Source organism: Cuculus canorus, chromosome 4 (assembly GCF_017976375.1).
Source record: "Cuculus canorus isolate bCucCan1 chromosome 4, bCucCan1.pri, whole genome shotgun sequence".
NCBI classification, from domain to species: Eukaryota; Metazoa; Chordata; class Aves; order Cuculiformes; family Cuculidae; genus Cuculus; species Cuculus canorus.
The window spans coordinates 38,895,182-38,916,224 of NC_071404.1; the positions used below are offsets into that span (position 1 = coordinate 38,895,182).

Here is a 21,043-nt window from a genome sequence, read left to right on the forward strand (position 1 = left end):
ACTGTCTTCTCTTTTCCTTCAGTGCTTGCACCGTAAAGATTGGATACGCAATTGTTTTGAACAAGATGTTGCATCTTTTTTACTACACAAACTGAATATGAAATGCACCCACTTGTGTCAGTAATCCATGATTACAAAAAGTACAATACAGTAGAGAACTGGAATTAAAAAAGCTATTTGCAAGCAGTTTCTCCATATATGCATTAAAAGTTTTCCTCCAAAACTTATTGCAAAATTCTAAGACTCTGCAAATGAACTCTAATAACATGTCTACCTCTTTACCAGTTTTTGTTGTTCTTGTACACAAATCTTTGGATGTAAGAGTACTCAAATTTTCATCTGTAATCAAAATGTGAGCACAAATGCTCTTGTTCAGATTCTCTAAGTAATGCTTAACAGAATGGCCTTTTCTTTTTTTTCACCAGTGATGATGCCTTCAGGAAATGAAGTGCCTTGCACGTAATATAGACCGTAACACATCCAGTCATGGTCTGTCCTTCACCCAGCGTGTTTCCCTTGGTTTTTATGAAGCTTGTAAGAATCACATGATAATTAAGGGGGTGTTGGATATTTTGCACAAGTAAGACATGTAGAGCAAAGCGTGCATCTGAGGGCAAATTAACATCACTTTGCGTATGAAAGAGAATGTGTGTATGTGTAGTGGACCAGGATAATTTTGGTGGAAACATGAAATGCAAACAGCACTGGTTTTTAACCTTCACATAATTTTCTCTGACTTATTAAATAAGGAATATGCTTCAGTGCACGCACTAGGAAAACTGGGGTTTGTCATTATTTGGTGTGGTGTGAATCTTGTCACTGTCATCATCACTCTGAAGCTCAACCTTGTTGTTTCTTAAAGAAAATCTTATATTGAATTATTGTAGTGTTGATTCGAAGTAGAAATAATAAAAAGGAAAAAATTACTTAATCCATTTATCTCATGTAAATTAACACAGTGTATTGAATGTTATAGCTCCTGTCTCACAGAAAATTCCAAAGTTCTGAAAAGATCTTATTGTTTTTTCAATGCATAAAAGGGATTTTAATTTGCAGAAAGTAGGAAAGAATCTCTTCAGTTCTTTGGGGAAAATGCTCAGAGAATTTTTTGACCATTAGAACCTAGGACCCCACCTTCAGTTCTGATTGACATTAGAAAACTGATTGTGTCTGGCAGAATAGAAAGGACACTGGACAATATTCCACTCAAACCTGCCAGCACTTCATGATAACAACATTGAAACAGATATGTTTCTGTAAAACCCAATTTTAAAAAATCAATATTTTTCCGCACAGAAATATTTTCCCTTAACTTACAATTCTTAATCAGTAGTGATAGCACATTATGTAAATTATAATCAGCTTATGAAACAAAATAAACAATTTCATGAGAAGTGTTTTGGGAAAGAACCGAGTTCTGTTTACTGATAAGTTTTGACTTGTCTAGGCTTTAGTTCTGCTGGTTGAAATACTTTATTTTAAGATGAGTGACTCTTCAGGCTATGTTAAGTTTTTCTCTACCTTGTCCATGGGACCTGATGAGATGCTTCCAGAGTCCTGCGGGAATTGGCAGATGCAGTTGCCAAGCCACTCTCCATGATATTTGAAAAGTCATGGCAATCAGGAGAAGTCCCTGGTGACTGGAAGAAGGGTAACTTTGTGCCCATTTTTTAAAAGGGTAGAAAAGACGACCCTGAGAGCTACTGACTTGTTAGTCCTACCTCTGTGCCTGGAAAGATCATGGAGCAGATCTTCCTAGAAGCTATGCTAAACCGCATGGAGGACAGGGAGGTGTTTAATGGCAGCCAGCATGGCTTCACCAGGGGCAAATCCTGTCTGACCAGCTTAGTGGCTTTCTGTGATGAGGTAACTGCAGCAGTGGACATGGGTAAACCGACAGATGTGATCTATCTGGGCTTCTGTAAAACCTTTGACACAGTCCCCTACAACATCCTTCTTTCTAAATCAGAGAGATATGGATTTGATGGGTGGACAGTAAGGTGGATAAGAAACTGGTTGGATGGTCATATTCAAAGAGTAGTGGTCAATGGCTCGAAGTCCAGATGGAGATCTGTGATGAGTGTTGTCCCTCAGGGATCTGTACTGGGACCGGTGCTGTTTAATTTCTTTATCAATGATATTGACAGAGAGATTGAGTGCATCTTCAGCAAGTTTGCGGATGACACCAAGCTGAGTGGTGCAGTTCCCACACCAGAAGGACGGGATGTCATCCAGAGGGACCCAGACAGACTGGAGAAGTGGGCCTCTGAGAACCTCATGAGGTTCAACAAGGCCAATTATAAGGTCCTGCACCTGGATCGGGGCAATCCCCGTTTTCAGTACACGATGGGGGATGATGTGATTGAGAGCAGCCCTGCAGAGAAGGACTTGGGGGTGCTGGTCAATGAGAAGCTCAACATGAGCCGGCAACGTGCGCTCGCAGCCCAGAAGGCCAACCGTAACCTGAGCTGCATCAAAAGAAGCGTGGCCGGCAGGTCAAGGGAAGTGATTCTGCCCCTCTGGAATACTGTGTCCAGTTCTGGAATCCTCAATGTAAGAAGGATATGGAGCTGTTGGAACTGGTCCAGAGGAGGGCTACAACAATGATCAGAGGGCTGGAACACCTTCCGTAACGAGGCCAGGCTGAGAGAGCTGGGCTTGTTCAGCCTGGAGAAGAGAAGGCTCAGAGGAGATCTTATAGCAACCTTCCAGTATCTGAAGAGGGCTACAAGAAAGCTGGAGAGGAGCTATTCGTAAAGACTTGTGGGGATAGGACCAGGGGGAATGGGTATAAACTGGAGAGGGGCAGATTTAGGCTTGATATAAGAAAGAATTTCTTTACCATGAGAGTGGTGAGGCACTGGCACACGCTGCCCAGGGAAGCTGTGGCTGCCCCATCCCTGGAGGTGTTCAAGGCCAGGTTGGATGGGGCCTTGGGCAGCCTGGTCTACTGGGATGTCCCTGCCCATGGCAGGGCAGGTGTAACTAGATGATCTTTAAGGTACCTTCAACCCAAACTATACTATGGTATTATGATACTATGTCCTATCAAACTTATTTTGGAGAAAAAGTCTAATCTTCTAAACAGCTATCTGACATCCTTACTGAAGATACAGGACAACACTCTTGCACTGATACAAGTAGGCCTCCCCTAAGGCAAATGGAATAACATTTAATTGAATTGTGCTTCAGTCTTCACAAATGCAGGGGTTTCATTAAAAATCAAGTTTTTATCGATGAACCTCAAGCATTTCATTCTAATATTAGATTTTCATGAGTAGTTAAAGTAATTTTTGACAAGAAACATAACAAAGAACCCCAGTTTTCAGTTTCAGTCATGGTTTTCAACTCATAAAAGTGGATTTTTAAAGCAAAACAAGGCAAAGGAGGAACAGGAGACTTAAGACATTCTAAATTATCATTAATTATGATTATGATGAATAACTTTTCTGTACAGATGCACACATCACTGGACACTGTACATGTTTATATTGGGTGAGATTACAGCAACCTAGTGTATGCAAGTAAGCTAATGGGGCAATGCCGCATCAATAATAAAAAATCTAGGCTGTGTATTAGAATTAGAAAATGCAGTAATATGGAGCTGTACAATTTAAAAGAAGTAGGGGATGTGTTCAAAATACAGAATCAACCAAACAGCTATAACCTGCAGAACTGTTTTTAGTATTCATAAGTTTCTCCTAGTTGTGAGAAGAATTTGCCTTGGGAAACAGTAGTTTGCAGGTTAGAGCCAAGCAAAAGTCTCATTTTAATTGATTCTCCTTTCAATCTAGTGTTGTCTCATTGACATCATTTGAATAACTATTCATTATGGTGGTGAAAGACATCAGTCAATTCCCACCCATGTTCAATTGGTTAGAGGAATCATTCATTAATGACAAAAATAAATGTAATTGTTCGGCTTCAACATGCCTTTATTGAAGGATGTGTGGTGTTAATGAAAGATAATATTCTGAAAATTATTTTACTTGGTCATTTGGCAATTACCCATTAATCCAATAACTTGTCTATTATTCAGTTAATAAGCAAATGATCCTTTTACTGAGATAGTAATACAAGTTCAGGCTACTACAAATTATTGAGTGAAAGTTTCTATTTTCAGAGGTATATAATTCATTTTAGCCAAGTATTAGCTGTCTAAAAAAACCACAAAACATAACAGTTAATTGAATTTTGGGAAGATCTATCTTTAATTCAAAGTTAAAGTTGTCAAAAACTTAACCCATGCAGTAGGTCTTTGGAAGAATATCTTTGAATATTTAGTCTTTGACTATTTAAAACATTCTCTGCTCCTTGTATGGCTGTATGACTTTCCTCCATTCCCCCCAAAAATAGGTTGAATAAATTAAGGAACAGCAAGAAACTAGGACCTGCTTTTAGAACATTTATATAAATAAGGTATACAACAGGTACAAAAGACTATGAAGGAAGTAGGTGTTTCTGGGAAAAAATGAAAAAAATATTCTAAGTCACAATTCATAAAATGTCAAGAAAATTTGCATACATGTCTGAAATTGGTGACAGTAAGCCTGTCTTAAACAAGAAAACCTGTAGTTTATTGAATCCATTTCTTAACTAAGCTAGAAAGCCATGCCCGTAGGATTACGAAGAATGCTAACAAATTAATTTTTTTCTTTTACCTCAACAGATAACTTTTTTCCCCAAAAGGTGGTGTCATTGTGCTTATATATGTGTACAGAGTCACTAAAAAAAAAAAAAGAGTATATATAAATTTAGCCTTATCTAGAAAATCAAGCCATTTGATCTGTGGGATGGTGATCAAGTTAGAGTAACTTAATCAGAAGACTTAAAACAACATTAATCTCTACTTTTTCCATCTGTTGAAAAAGCTGGAACTCTCCATAGCAATCTAAAGCTTTTTTAAACTATAGAATCTAAAGTAAATAAGCTATAAACATGGTACTGTTTTACTTCCATGACAAACAGAACTGGAGGAAGATTGTAGGGCTAGAGAAGTTCTCAATTATATTAATAAAAGGGAAAAAGATATGATGCTGTAAAGGTATCAGGAACATCATAAAAAAAGAAAATGCTTTTAACCATTGCCTTATCTACAAAGAGCACTAAAGTGGAATGTTACTTCAGTCACTGAAAGAGAAAGGGGAAATTTTTCCCAGATCTGAAAGAAGACATTTTTAATATTTGCTTTGAAATGCAATCCCATATATTTTTCACATCTTTTTCATTTCTAACCATTAAAATAATAAAGAGTGGAGAATTAGTAATCTTAAAATGGAAATTATTGTTTGCTACTCATAAAAATTGTTACTTTGGCTGAAAATGTGTCCTGATGTAGCACCACTTATCTCTGCAACACTGTATTGAAAATTAATCTGGCCAATTGAACTTATTCAAAATAAGAGGGTAAAAGGCCAACTTTTACTAAAACTGCGGGGGAAAAAAGTAGAAAGTCTAACCTGTCACAGAAAATATTTAACATTCTCCTGAGGATTTTTCTTAGGAACTACCGCTTGGTGATACAATACTTCTGCTCCTGTTAGTTGAAGTGACAATCTTTTCTCTAGCAAACATGAGGTAAGAGTGCTGTGTTTCTCTCTGATCTGGTAAAATTATTATTATCTAGAACATTGCAGAATGTGAAAATTTACATTTCCATTACACTAGGAACTGACAACTTTGTGACCTACAACAAAAAAAAGAAATAAATTTAATCTTTAATCAACAGGCAACAAATTATCGTGAATTTTAACATAAATAATAGGGAAGGCATTTGGAATCTCAGACTTTTTTGAGACATCACAAAGTTAATCCTATCTCCTATTTGCTGTCTTTGGGTTTACTACATGCCATGTTCTTCCACTACACTTTCACCACTGAAAACGCACTTTGTTGGTTTGTTGAAGCTTTTATTGATCCCTCTGAATGAAATTAATTTATTTACTAATAGAGCCTAAGTAGAATTATTTTCATGCTGGAATAGAAAGGAGTTGGAAGGAAAACATGTCCTCACATTAATCTTGAAGTGTAGGAGGTAATGTTACCTCATTCATTCATCTAAAATAGGACTTCAGTCGCCCTGGGTTCACAGTGTAAACAATGTAAAGGGATTCAGTCTTCCAAAAGATAATCCAGAGAAGGAGATGAATTTTGAGTCTTGTTTTGCTCCTCAGAAGAAACTCTGTGTGATCTAGAATAAGGCAGCAGTGACAGCAGTTCTGGCTGTCACTTTCAGGACTGGAACTCTGCCACTGTGACCCTTTGACACTGCTCACAACTTTCCAGAATGACCTTGGCTTTTTGTGAATTAATATTGCTGATGAATGGCCCCCAATAGGAGAAGTCAATTTGTCTTCTATTTTCTGTGAAGGATTTAAATTTTCAATAGAGTGAAGAGATTGCCTTAAACTGTTTTTGCAATTCTTAAATATTTTTCCCTTAAACATATTTGTTCTGAGTCCACATTTGCCTCATCTTTGAAATGTCCACATTTGCACAGCTTTGAAAAGTTAAAGTTGTTTATTGAAATAAAAACCAGAGAACTGCATCACAGGTAGCCAGTTTAAACACATCACACCTCAGAAGAACCTCTGTGTCATACTTCTTGAGTAAGCAAATGCATTTTAATAACAAAATGTGCAAAAACTTGGAAAAACTTTAGGAAACAGCTTTATCCACAAAAATCAAACTACTTAGTATTGTTTAGGCTGTACATTGACTATTTTTTGTTTTTGTAAAAAAAAAAAAGAAGTCCTATGCTTCTTACTTCTTCAAACATGTTCATTTTTCCCATTAATCATAACAAATACATTTTATTAAGAGATCTATATTGTAAAGAAGAAGATTTAAATACTGTCTTCATACCAGAAAAACTTACTGCCTCAATTTTTAAAATGCAATTATCAGACATTACCTACTTGAAGGTCATTTCATTTTAGCAGACCTTGTTAATTCTGGTTATATTGTAAAATTTTTGTTTTAAAATTAGTGAATTCTAGCACCATTACTAACAGTTACAGAATGAAGTGAAGTAGTCATGAGATTAATTCACCTGACCATTACTGGTGAATCAGTGGATAAGTACCAATTCAAATTAATTTCCTGAAATGCTTTTTTTGTATTGCTGTTTGTGAGGTGCAACTGAGTGCATATTGGCTGGCTATAGCTTTTACACTCCTCAGGAGCGTGTAATTAATTTCCTTGAGATTTTCTGCAAAGCTTTTTAATGTAAAGTGCGTTAAAAACCTTCAAATATCTGCTGCAGAGAGTGGACGACAAATACAAGATTCAATTTCTCCAGGCATTTGGCCACACATGCAGTCTTAGCAAATAAGCTAAGTAACTAATTGTAAGAGGTATTGGACCATCATAATGCATGCAAAGCATCATATAATAGCTTTGTAATATGCATTGTAAGATGAAATACAAGACTTCTACCTCTATGAATGGCTAAGATGGATTTTGTCAGAGATGAAAGAATTGTTTTATGATTAGATGAGGAAAATCAGCAAACCGAGTATTGCAGTAATTTGGTGTTAAGATTTTCAAAATAAAATACATAAGTAGCTTAACTAGGGTGTGAAGAACATAAATATACCATCTATTTAAAAGATAATTGGTATCATTTGTATTTGTATCATTTGTATCAAAAGTAACTTAGTGAGACTATGGAATAACTTGGATAAATTAGTGTAGAAGTCTAACTTGCACTCGGAAACTTCACTCTGGGAAGTTTCCAGTAGAAGGTATCATTATAGCACACCATACTCTCTTTATCTCTATAATCCATTTGTCACAGCAACAAACTGTGAAGAGTCAGAAAATGCTGGAAGATAATTTCTTCCTCCATGTTTTGTCTATACTCCTCTTACCAAACTCTTCTGGAGGGCTACAACTTTTCTTATACAAATGCTGACAGTAGTCCATTTCTTCTTTCCTTCAATATTTTCAAAAAAAAAAAAGGTATTATTTTAAGGCTAAAAAAAACCACACTGAAAGTGATTTTTAAGAACCCATTTTGAAGATTAAAAGAGAGGAGAGATCAACTAAAGCCAGTACTTTCTGTAGCACAGAAATGATACAAATTTCTCAAAGTATGATTGAAATTCTTTTTTCAAATACATCTTTTTAAAAATAAATCATATATAAAGCACTTACATTTGTAAAGTTGCTTTCCTTTATTTGTGCTTTGGTAAAAAGTAGAAGTTTGGGAAGATGGAAAAGAGACAGTTTATGAATAGGAATATAGTGGTTCTCCAAAAACATCATGGGAAAATAGCTTTAAATATTTTAGAGAAGGAAATATTTGCAGAGATTGTTTATTTCCCTTTAAATAGTTTTTCTCAATCCTTTTCTTTTGGAGGAAAGGAAGAAAATTAGGTTTTCTCTCACAAGCATGCCTACTGTAAATAGATATTTCAGGAGCGTAGAGTCAGGACCCATGCTTTCTCTTGCTATCTTAATTGCCAGCTTCTAGATAAGATCTCCCATTTAAATTCTGTAGATGATGATGCTCTGGCTGCATATCTGTGTTAATTAAATAATGTTTTCAGATGTCTGTAATGGTAATAATTTTAAACACATAAAGGAATCAATAATAATGTAAACATATCCTCAGTAGAGGAGTTAGAAAAGAACCAAGCCTCATGATGTGCAGTCACAGTCACATATGACACAGCATCCTAATAACTTTATCTAGCTCTATCTTGAAATGCGCATCTTTTCTATCTCTACTCAAAGTGCTAAACTATTTCTGAACTGAGTTGTTTCCGTGGTTGAAATCTATTTAATTTATGATCTAAATTTATCCCTGGCCTTTTCATATCCATTTGTGTTCATGACAATGTTATAATTTAGCTTAAAATTCTTTCCTCTTTGCAGGTGCGTGTGAGATACAGAACATTAACTTATTCCTGGTAGTGGTCAATCTCTCTTTTTTAAGCTGCCTGTAGTTTACAGGCAGCTGAAGTGCAGTTTCCATTCTAGTGTTTAATTTCATACTGAGCAGGGAGCTGATGCTCGTACAATTGCTTAGTAAGTCAAATACCCAGCTGTGAAAGAATGTGATCAAAATGGGCCAACATTACCACATATAACTTGCAACTCAGATTACAGGTTACAGTATAGGCACCTGCAAGCCTGCAACACAGCCCCAGTGTATGCAGACCTTGAGATTACACAATTTTCCACTTTGAATCATGACCATTTCTTCCCTTCCTTAAACTTTTCAATTCTGTAGCGTATCTTTTGACAATCTGAATACTTCTCCATGAGTTCTGTAGTGTATACTCTGAATTGAGCCTACTTTTCTATATATCATGGGTAATTTTTCACCAAACAATCCATATATGAAACACAATGCCTTATATTTCACTAAATTCTTTCTTGCGGAAAGCTATACTCTCATGGCTGGTAGGGTTTGATCTTCTGGTTTTTGTCTGGCATTTTCTGCCCCTTTGAGGTGTTAATACACTTCAATCATGTTATTTTTTCAGTCTCCATTTTGATAAATTAAACTTACTGAGCACTAAAAGTCCCCTAATGTAAGGAAATTTCCCTAAATCTCAGATCATGGTTTAGTGGCTTTGTTCAGTATCTTTCCTAATGCTTTAATATGCTTTTAAATCTTGGACATGGAATTTGATGCAATGTTCCAGACTCTTCTCATTAATATCATAGAAAATAATAAGTGACCTTTGTGCTCTTACTAATCTTACACTCTTTCCACACCAATGGATAACACAGTAATGCAGTGAGAACTTCACCCCAACAGTGCTCAGTTGTTCAGCATGAATTCTGAATCCTTCTTCAGACTCATTCCTTTCTCCATCTCTGCCCACATTCCCAGTTCATATAGCTCTTAATATCCTTTCTGTCTGTGTTTTAAACTGTTCTACTTAAATGGACTGAACTGAAGAAATTGTTATTTTCTTACCCTCATAGATACTTATACCTCTGATATTTTTTTTGCAATATTTAGTTTTAAGCCATCAATGATATTGTATTTTCTTTCCAGACCATAGATGACGGTGCTGAACATCATTGTTATCACAACTCCCTCCAGTAGCTTTTTGTCTAGAATTTAGGAGGTGGGTGATGATATAAAGAAAAGATATATTGGATGTGTCAGGCTGCTTCTTACTTTCTAAGATTTATATCCCACTGTAAAGGTCCTCAGCTTGACCTAACACTTTCTAACTTAAATGTGACTTTTGGTAGGTCACGCACTGTCATGTAATTCACATGCATAAACCCGCGATTCACAACGTTTTCCTATCTCAGCCCACAAAATGCTAACTTGACAGTCTTCAAGGCATGATGCAAAGCTCATTTCTCCTCAGATTTTAAGTGAACACTGATTTAACAGACAGAATACATTAAAGACAGGAGCAATTATAGTTCTGGTGTTTCTAATTTTCTGTTCATGCCTGAGTTTGTATAAGAGTTTTTTTGGAACAAAAATTCTTACCTTAACTTTTGATGGTGTAAATTCAGCCAGTAACAAATGAATTTTTGAATACATTGTTTGACAGCATTTTCCTTTTTTTTTTTTTTTTTTGTCTACTAGTTTAGCTAATAAATTTCTTTTGTGTTGTTTGGCAAAGCTTGATTTACATTGTAAAGATGTTCAGGACACATTCAGGAAGGTGAAATATAGTACTGCTTTATGTCTGAAATCTGAATATATTTTAAGTCTTACAACTGTTAGTAACATTTGCAAACTGCTCAACATAGAAAAACATAGAATCACTACGTGGGCTAGCATTCTTGTTGGTAACTTTCGTGTTAAATGTGAATAGACCAGAAAACTGGAGGGTTATCATCTATCTCAAATAACAGACTTAAGCAATAGGAAGCCTTCATTGCCTCATGTCTGTGAACAAAAATGTCCAGCTTTTCTTCTGAGTAATTTAAAGTTGCATAATGACTTCGTGCTAACCACAGTCTTACTACTTCTGAATGCACCACAGTATAAAAGTTTTGCTGATATTAAATTCTTCTAATCCTGCCTGTTAGAAAATTCATGCACAAATTATTTTAAAAGAATGCAACAAGTCAGAGTAAATTCACTTTAAAGGTGTGCAGAGTCACTCCTGGAATTATGTGATGTTACCTATCATGGAGGACACTATGTGCATTAAAATAAAAGAAGCTAAATCCATACTTCATAAAAAGAGTGTAAATTTCTCTAATTACTTAGCCAGAGGCTTATTTTTCAGAGGCAGTGTTCAATAAAACTGAAGAATCCTTACCATGCAGAACTAACTTTTACCTAAATTTATTAAAAGAAAACACATATTTTGCCAGATAGGCCATCCTAAAATCCACTGCCTTACTCAAGTTACACTATGTTGCCAAGTCTTGCTTCTTTTTAGCTTGAGGAGTATTCCACAAGTCTACTTGGACAGATGGAATTGTTATTTGTCCAACAATATTCTTGAAACACATGTTTTTGAGTAAAGGTATTTTGAAAGGGCAGAACTCTGCAATGCTTAATCAGCTTTTACTCAGTAGTACAATAAACTGAGAAAAAGAGAAAACATTCCTTAAGAATTACTTAGTTACAAATTACAGCTGATTTCTAAAATAAAACTTGCTTAGACCAAATATATCAATTATGCTGAATATCTAAGAAGGAGGCAATACATTTTTTCAGGATATTGTGAGACTTTTAACTAACTAATGAAAGCAAATATTAATAATGCTATCATAGAAAATGATACACGCCACTTTGAGAAAACCCATAGTCACAGCATTTACTGTTTTTCTTGTTCAGCATTACTGATTTTAATTTCAAAGTTCTCCATTCCATGGCAGCCTTTAAGAGCAACGACTATAAGTACAATAAAGAAAGTTTTATAAAAAGTTCAGAGAAGTGAAATAAGGACAAACAAATTCTACATTCAGATAAACTGATCAATATGGAAGCAAACAATGTCCCATTCTGTACTTGCGTTCTGCATAATATATTTATATCCAGAATAAAAATATAGGAGACAGAGACATATCTCATATAGATATACACACATATGTTTATGAATTCTATATACCCTATAGAACAGATATGTAACTTTCTTGTAGAAGACTATAAGAACCTAAGTGTGTTATACATATTATATATATATATATATATACACCACCCCCCCCGTAGCTTGATTTTCCTGCCTTGCAAACAGATAAATTCAGCGAAGTGTAATTAGAGTCCCTTATTTTATTTGGTTTACAAGCATATATGTTGTTTTATAGAGACATAACTGACTACATGTTGCAATAATGTAATGAAACAGATACCTGCAGAATGACTGATAATAAAAATTATGTTAGAGGCCACTTTCAGGGGGTAATTTAAAATCGAACTAGAAAAGAATATGTTAAGTACTTATTTTCTCAGAAAAAGAATCATAGAATCATAGAATGCCAAGGTGGAAAGGATCTCAAGGATCATCTGGTGCAACCTGTTTAGGTTATATATAGCTTAAATAGCTACGGGAAGAAATAAAGAACTAGGTTAGATACTGAAGCAGAATAAAGAAATGTTTTAACTAAAGGATAACACTAAAAGAGATGTGAAAGTGTTCAGAACAATTTAGAAATATTCAACAATTTAGAAATTTATGAACAATCTAGAAATATGCAAATCAACTTGCACATAGAAAGGAATAAACAGTAGGTAAGCAAATAATCAGGATTAATTTTTAACTTTCTGATTTCAGTTAATATTATGATTAGACTTAATTGATTTTTTAATTAAAATATGAGTAAAACACAGCATTCTAGAGATTTCTATGTTCATACGCCGTGCATGTCCAGTTTTGTAGTACTCAAGACTTAATATGAAACAATTTTTGATTTAAGATACTAAATCCAAATTTCAAATTTGAAAAATGATTTTTTAGTAGACCTTCTAAATTGAAGTTGCCATAAAAACTGTAACTTTTTATGTCCTGAGTAACACAGTCCTGGGAGGGAAATAATGAGATTCCTAGTCTGAACTTAAAATGGCATCTGCATACATGCTTACCTGTATGAAATTTTTCCATTTTGGAACTCTATCCATTGTTAACAAGCAAAGTTCAGCATAGGGTTTTTTATTACTTAGAAAACTCCAAAGGGTCTTACATTATTCTGTGCATTTACTTCTAAACAAAAAACATTTCAGCACTTCTGAGAAAGTGAATTGGCATTAACAGGGGGAAATGAAGAGAGTAAGTAGCAGAGATCCACATCCATGGGCAGGAGATTTTTTTGGTATAAAAGTCAGCACAGATAAGAAAAGTTTTGTATCTTTTTTGAGACTCTAAAAGCCACAAACGCTTTGAGTTGCACTGTGTAGCGCAATGTTACTAATTTTTATTGATTGATTGATTGATTTATCTATTTATTTATGATAGATAGATAGACAGGCAGATATTTATATTTATATTTATATTTATATTTATATTTATATTTATATTTATATTTATATTTATATTTATATTTAATGACCATGTTGCTTTTTCAGTATTTGGGCAAGCACTTGAGTAAGAGTTCCACAACAATAAAAACCTTTTCTTCAGGTCCACATGGTTGATCAGAGTGCTGATACTCTTTTTTGGCATGCACAGAGCACAATTTAGAAAGTCAGTGGGAGCTCTGCATACGTGTGGAGAGGAGGCTATAGGAGATGACATTTACCATGTAGTCCTGAGGTGAAAATTTTGTCCCAAGATATTTCCTTCAGCAAGTTGTTGGGTTTTTTTAATTAAGATGATATTAAAGAACACCATTGCCAAGAGATTGTTTGACATGTTTTATTGCGTTTAAATAGCAACATTAATATTGGCTGAACAAAAATTGGCGGTAGTGGTACTGTTCTATGAAAGATCCACATTCCTTTTTTTTCTTATCTATGCTTCGTTACACTGCATCCAGTTAAACAGACCTATCTTAGATTAGATTCCAAATTATTATATTCCATATGTATAGCTATTTGTGTAGGTTATTTAACACATTATTTAACTCTGTGATAACGGATTCATTACTGTTGACTGGAAATGTTATTAATCCCCAGAAGTCCTGAGGAAGACATAAGAGCAACCTATAACTATGCAGCTCAGAAGAATAAAATTTGCATAGAAAATGACAGGTATAAAAAGAATTTACTGTTTTCATTACTTCACTACTACTATTTTTGAAGCCTAAACTAGCCTGAAAGGTAATCCTAGCTTTCCTGTTTTCCTGTTCATAAAAGAATGAACTAAGTGATTGTGCAAAATTAATTTCCCTAAAAAAATCTCTAATAAATTGTTTTGTTCTGTTTTTTTTTGTTTGCTTGTTTTTCCTTGCTGTTAGCTTGGTAGCCACAAAGGAAACAGACAGTGCAAGATCTCGTAGCATGCCAATGTCGCCATCTGATTTCCTGGATAAACTAATGGGTAGGATGTCAGGCTACGATGCAAGGATCAGACCAAATTTCAAAGGTAATTTCAAACCTAAGCTTTCAGGATTTCAGTATTTCTTTTCAGACAGATGCTGTTTCTGGAACTACTATGAAAATTAGGAAGTACACTTACTGAAATAAAAAGTGTGGGTTTTTGCCTTTCTGTGCTATGGCAGTTCATTTCAGTAGCAATAGAATCTGTTCCTGTCACTTTTACAGCTACCTAAATGTAATATTTTTGAAAATTTAGCTTATCGCTAGATTTGAACTGTCTAATAGGGTTCGGGGTTTTTTTTTTCTTTTCTGAAATGCTTGTTAATGGATTCAAGTTCCCAACCTGGACTAGCATAGCCTACAGCTCTCCAGAAAGTTCTGTGAAAGAGAGGCCAAATCTTCATACCTGCATGAATTTAACTAAAAGGAAGAGTGTATTAATTATATGATCATCAGAGTAAAACTCAAGAGAGCTAATCTTTGCTACTAAATCTGTCATCAAATTAGATTCCTCACTCCCGTGCCTCAGCTGAGCTTTGAAGTAGCAAAAGGGACATCTTTCCTCTTATTCCTTTCCCTGTTCTTACTTCTCCACTCAAACTGCAGGTTTTGAATACCTGGAATTGTCTCTTGGTGTATGCTTTTATGCATTTATCACAAAGGAGATTCAAACAAGACACAGGAGATTCAAAGAAGATTGGAAGTCCAACATTTGCAAATGCAATGATTAAATCTTGCAAGGGTCTTAGCACAAACCATATTATCCAGATTCAGGCATTCTAGACTATTTAATGAAGGATGATGTAAATTATATAGTCATATAAAACCACAAACTACTACATAGAAAATACTGCCCATTTGAAATTTTGCAGTCTGGGAAATTTAGGCAAATTTGACTTCTTTTTTTCAGAATGAAAAGAGTTCAAATAGTATAGTAGAACTATATTTAACTCTATTTCTGAGTCTTTAAATCATATTTTGAGTCTAAATTTTTCTTAAAGAATAAACTTACTGTTATAAAAACTATATTGTTTTTACTTTGCCTTATCTACCTCCTCCAATGCTTATTTTCTTGAGTCTAAGAGATCCTTTTAGCTCTAACATTTTGCTGTAAGGTGGATTTTACTGCACATTTACTACAAAAGTTTTCCTTCAGGTAAACAGGGCTTCTCCAAGTCGTCTGTCACTGTCTTTCCATCTTAATTCTTATTCAGCACTAAATTTTGTATTCCTTTTACATTTTCAAGTTCCAGAAACTTAAGTAGTTATTACTCTAACACCATTACTATTTGCTTATTTTGCCAGAATTTGCCCAGACTGATTCATAAGGACCAAGTAGTTTGTCAAGTTACTTCCTCACCGATGAGATATGTACAGTTGGTGCTGTGTATATAAACTTATTACCCAGGATTTACTGCAGCTGGAATTATTTTGCTTTTAATAAGCTAGCGGTGCCGATATTTCTCCAAAAATTATAAACATGCACTGGAAATCCAAACACATCACTATAAGACTTACAATATTGATCAGTATCCCTGATGACTATACAGAACAAATCCCTTGGAGTTTCCTTGTCAGAACTACTTTGAAGAATGTTCTAGTGCCTGGTTTCCTGGAGGGTTAATGTCTCAAACTATATTTGTAAAGTAATGCAAAACACTGCATTTCTAAAATTGCTTACTTATATGCATGGTAGCTCTGAAATCATTTCTATGCCTTGTTAAAGTTACCTTGGCTTCTCGCCACAGTATACTCTTTGGCTTGCAAACTGCATGTTCAACCTAATGTAGAGCTGTGCTGGGCGAAAGACAACCTAAGACAAGGCATAACTGCTACAGTTTTACTTCCTTCTTCTTTGAGACTCCTGAAGTCCTACAAAGTGTTAGAAAATGAGCTTAGGAGTTGATTTGGGAACTGGATTTTGGATTTTGTCACAGACACTATGCAATCACAATCTTCTGATGGAGCTACAGTGAGGAACAGGCAGATGGTTTAGAGATTAGTGAATTCAGTAAAGTACTTCATGAAAGCATGATTCAAGTCTTTGAGCCTTGTTTTATAACTATCGAAATTTAAAGAGACAAAACTTAATTTGACATTGTTCTTTTCCAGAAAGTGCACATTCTAAATCTTCTGGACAGCTATGCAGTTTGAACAAATCTGCCCAGAATGATTCAGATCTATCACTAAGAATAAGTATCTCCTCAAGTGACTTTGCTACTTTCTGGTTAGTTTTATTAGTCCTGGAACAAGTGCTGGGGCTTAATGCCTGTTTGAGATTTTTTTTAATCTGGCAACACTTTTAAAGAAACAGAATGAGTAATAATAAAATAAATAATTTCTAAATATTTGTTCTTCCAATAAAATTCCTATGTAGACAAGATTTTTAACTATCATCTTTCAGTCGTAATTAACCTTGGTCGATAACAAATAATTATATATATTGTCTAAGTGCTCTCCTTTTGGATAGAAATTCTGTATATTTGTTCAAGTTCAACAGAAATGTATCAATTTTTTTTTGTTTTCTTTAGATTTGGTGAGTATTTTACTGATTATATTGCCACTTGGCATATTGAGAAATGGAGAAAAAGGATAACTTCCTTTTGATCTTTATTGATTTGTATACTTATATATCATTTCCTGCCTTATCCCTTTTCCAATGTGTAGAGTCCTATTCTGCATAAGCTGTTTTTGTGGGGCAGCATTTCGTAGAATTTGTGATCTTTGTTTGATTTCTTGACATCTCTCTTCTCCCTAATATATCCTTTTGAGCAGGACAGAGGAGAAATCTTGAACTATTCAAGATGGAAGTTAATGATTTACTTGTATAGTAGTCCATTATTTTTCATGCATTTATTTGCATTCTCCTATCTTTTTTGATTACAGAGCGTGCTTCCAGAGAACAATCCATAATTAATCTAACCTCTCTTTCCCGTGGGCAAATCATTAATGTGGAGCCCATAACTGACATTGAATTTCGTCAGACATTCTACTGGTTGACAGCTCAGTATTTTGTGATTTTTCTGCACCTCCTTGTGGCCAGCTTTATATACAACCACCCTAAATAATCTTATACCAGAAGCAAAGTAAGATTGCTATATCTCCTTTTCTAGACTACACAGATTCAGTGCAGATCCATGGGAGAACTGACCAGCAATCATCTTGCAGCTTGAGAAACGGCTATTTATCCCTGACATTAAATAAGTTTAAAGTAAAAGACCTATAAGAGGTTTCTCTCTAACGTCATTAGGACTAATACTTGTGAAAAGCCTTTGAAAAAGATAATATTATAAAGTTTTTGAAGTTCCAAACAAGTTATTTTAATTACTTAATTATATATTACAATTAAAATTATTTGTTTAAATAAATTAGATTGTCTTTGTCCATGCCCATCAGCTCTTTCATAGACCTTCTGTAGATCTGAGAGATTTTATTCCAGAAAAAATAATATTGATCTATATCTCTTAATAATAACAGTTCTCATAGTTTCTACTACTTTGGCTGGTACAGATCTAAGGTTTACAGGTACAAAGTCCATTGTCGATGTCATCCACCATCATACCTGAATTCTGTTTTTCTTTTTTAATTCAAGTTATACTTGCTGGACATGGTAGACATTTCCACTGATAACAAAACTGGCAAAAGTCATAACTGACACACAGTGATCCATATTTCCACAATTTTGCAAAGATTTTTTAAAATGTCTGGTTTAATATCACCTCAGTCTGTTAGTTTGTTCCTGTTCACTTAGTCTGAGACATGTTTTACAGTCCTCATACAAATCTTCCACTGGAATGGCTTCCGTATTTGACACAGTTAGCAACTGGAGACAAATTCTGCTACAAAGACTTTAGTTTTTCTGCTGTGACATTCTTCAATTTCATGGATACTTTTAATCATCCTCTCTTGACTTTGCCTTTCTATTTTTAACATCTTCCAGATTGTTATCATTGTTAGCTTTTCTGTCTCTAGTGAGACTCAGTTCTTTTTTTTTCCTGTCTGTATTTAGTCCATGTTCAACTTGCCCAAGTTCCTGTGTTTGAATATGTCTTTCAGTTTAAACAGCTTCATTTATGCTTCTTTTTGACCATGTCTTGGGAAGCTCATTTTTACTCCTAGCACTGCACCATTAAGTAACCTCTAAACCAGTTGCAAGCTGCTTTTACCTTCTCCTTTTATACTTTTTTTAACAAACTGTTAGCTACATATTTGTAATGCTGCTTTTGAAATTAAGTAACAACATTGCAGTGATTTAGATTTTTTTCTTTATAATGGTTACTATGTCAATATAGCAAACCTACACTTGAAAGCATAGTACTATTCTGAACAAGATAGCATGGCACCAAATTTGAAATGATGACAAGTATTACAACATGAAAGTGGAAAGCTGCCTTGCAAACAAATTATCTAACATAGCCAGGAAGCATAATTTTCTCTCTGATAGTTTTTAATGACTCTGCCTTTGTTCGTCTTCCCTGCATTCTTTTTCCCTTGCTGCTTTTGAGGAGTTGTCAATGTCAAGCTTTTACTAAATTCTAGGAACTATTGGATACACTCAACTGCTCTAAATAATTAACCAAGTGTCAAAGTGAAAACAGTGTCAAAGTGACTAGTTCCTTACCTGAGAATTCTGCTCCGCAGGTGAAGTCTTGTGTGTTATGACTGAAATACACATACTGATTTTTTATGCAATTGCGATACGGTACTTGAAAACAATTATAGCCTTGAGGAAAGAAAGTTGGATATTCCAAATTGTGTGCTGTTGGCAAAATTTTTAACAGACATTCTAATTCTTCAAGTATTTAATATTTATTGGTCACGTTAGATTTTGCTAGTTGCAAACCACCGGCAGTGGCAGAGCAGCTTCTTGCTTCAGTGACCCTAAGAAAGAAATATTATATGAGGGTTTGTAAGACCAGTCCTCAAATTCCAGATATAGATCTTTCATTATTAGTGACTGCTTACTGCTAGAAAAACAAAACAGGTTCTCCAATGCTGAATGAATTATTGATGTCAGAATGTCAAGGTGCAGGACGGTGACAGAAAAAACTGATGGAAAGACCTTGTTTCCACTGTACAGAGCCTGAAATTGATAAGAAATAATGGAGAAATTACCACACCGTTTTTACAGAGACGTTCAGAAAAATAATTTAAAACCTTTTCCATGAAGACACAATTCATTGTTCAGTTATCATAATGACTGCTCTGCCACTACTGATGCTTCACAAATGCAAGATAAGACAGAAACACAGTTGACCGAAGATCTGTGGTAACAGAAAATTCAGTATAAATGGATTCTTAACCATTTTGTAGATTTAAGAGAAATGAGAATAGAATCTAAGTCATTCTTTCTTATCCGTGTTTGTTCCTGTAGGCAGCAGAGATAAGAGCAGCAATAATGTATTTCTGTTACTAGTGATGACAGATAACATTAAAGGTAGCAGCTGCCTTGAGTGAAAAAGGTCACTTTTTCCCCTAATTGTTGTAAAAAGTGACATACATTGCTAACTGAAATGCACATAAAAATAGTTTTTTATTATGTATTTCAAATGGGATATTGAATTTTTGAAAGGGAATCATCTGTGCCAGTTTATAATGAAATTTCTCTCTTTTATTTTATTGCTGGACCTGGCCAGTCAAACAGTGTACCTTTGAAAAAATCAAAAGGAATATTATTAGAAATTATTCAATTTAATTTTGTATTAAATAAGTTGCAAATGTAACATTATTTCCTCCCAAGTCAATAAATATGGTTTCTTAATAGTTTCTATTTTACAGTCACTAAATATGCAATGATTCTGGAACAGGGACTGGTGTTTTTTTCTCTTTTGCAGGCCCTCCAGTTAATGTCACATGCAACATATTTATAAACAGCTTTGGATCCATTGCAGAGACAACCATGGTAAGATATTTTACCTCAAACACTATTTAAAGTTCAAGTTAAATATGTTCAATGATCTCAAAACCTAGCTAGGGCTTCTCTTCATCTGGAATTAAATGAAGAAGGAAATCCACATCTGAGAATAGAAAGTGAGAACATTTTATTTGGCAATAGATTTTTTTTTCCAACAAAAAATCAATTGTTATACTATCAACCACAAGCAAAAGTAAAGCCAAGGGTTGGTGGTTTTTTTTTTTATTTCTCTATAAGTTTTATTTGACAGATGTAATGAACTCATTATTTTCAATTAGATAGGTATTAGTTTCTACAGTGTCTCACCTTTCTAACCTCAAAAATGTCAATTAATGAAGTTGTTTTGTTAGTAATATTTTATAATGTCATTATATACACTGCACATGGGGATTTATACTTTATTTTAAAAGTTCTTCTTCCATAGAACTATTGCACAGAGATAATAGAATAGCTAAAATAGTAATTTGGTATATAAGACTTCATTATGACTTCTAAGAATAGGGTAAATATAAGTGGATTGTACACTCTTTGTACATATGTTTATAATTTTTCTATTAAAGAAAGGCAGAACATAGAGTACAAAAAGACTGGAGATTTTAAAGAAATAAGGAGAAAGAGAGGTCAAAGTCTAAAGATAGCAAAACTAGATGAACAGTGAACCAACACAAGTGACTTGGATGATCCAGAGATTTATTCAGTAAAATCTGGTGAAAGAG

The 21,043-nt window shown here is 34.5% G+C and overlaps 1 protein-coding gene across 2 annotated transcripts in view; it reads left to right on the forward strand.

The window, feature by feature from the left end:
• The window catches only part of GLRA3 (glycine receptor alpha 3), an 86,475-nt gene that overhangs the window by 7,540 nt on the left and 57,892 nt on the right, over window positions 1–21,043 (forward strand). For both annotated transcript variants that reach the window (XM_054066151.1, XM_054066152.1), the window contains exons 2-3: window positions 14,332–14,459; window positions 20,248–20,315. In XM_054066151.1, the coding sequence (XP_053922126.1) occupies window positions 14,332–14,459; window positions 20,248–20,315 (196 nt within the window). The remainder of the gene's footprint in view (window positions 1–14,331; window positions 14,460–20,247; window positions 20,316–21,043) is intronic.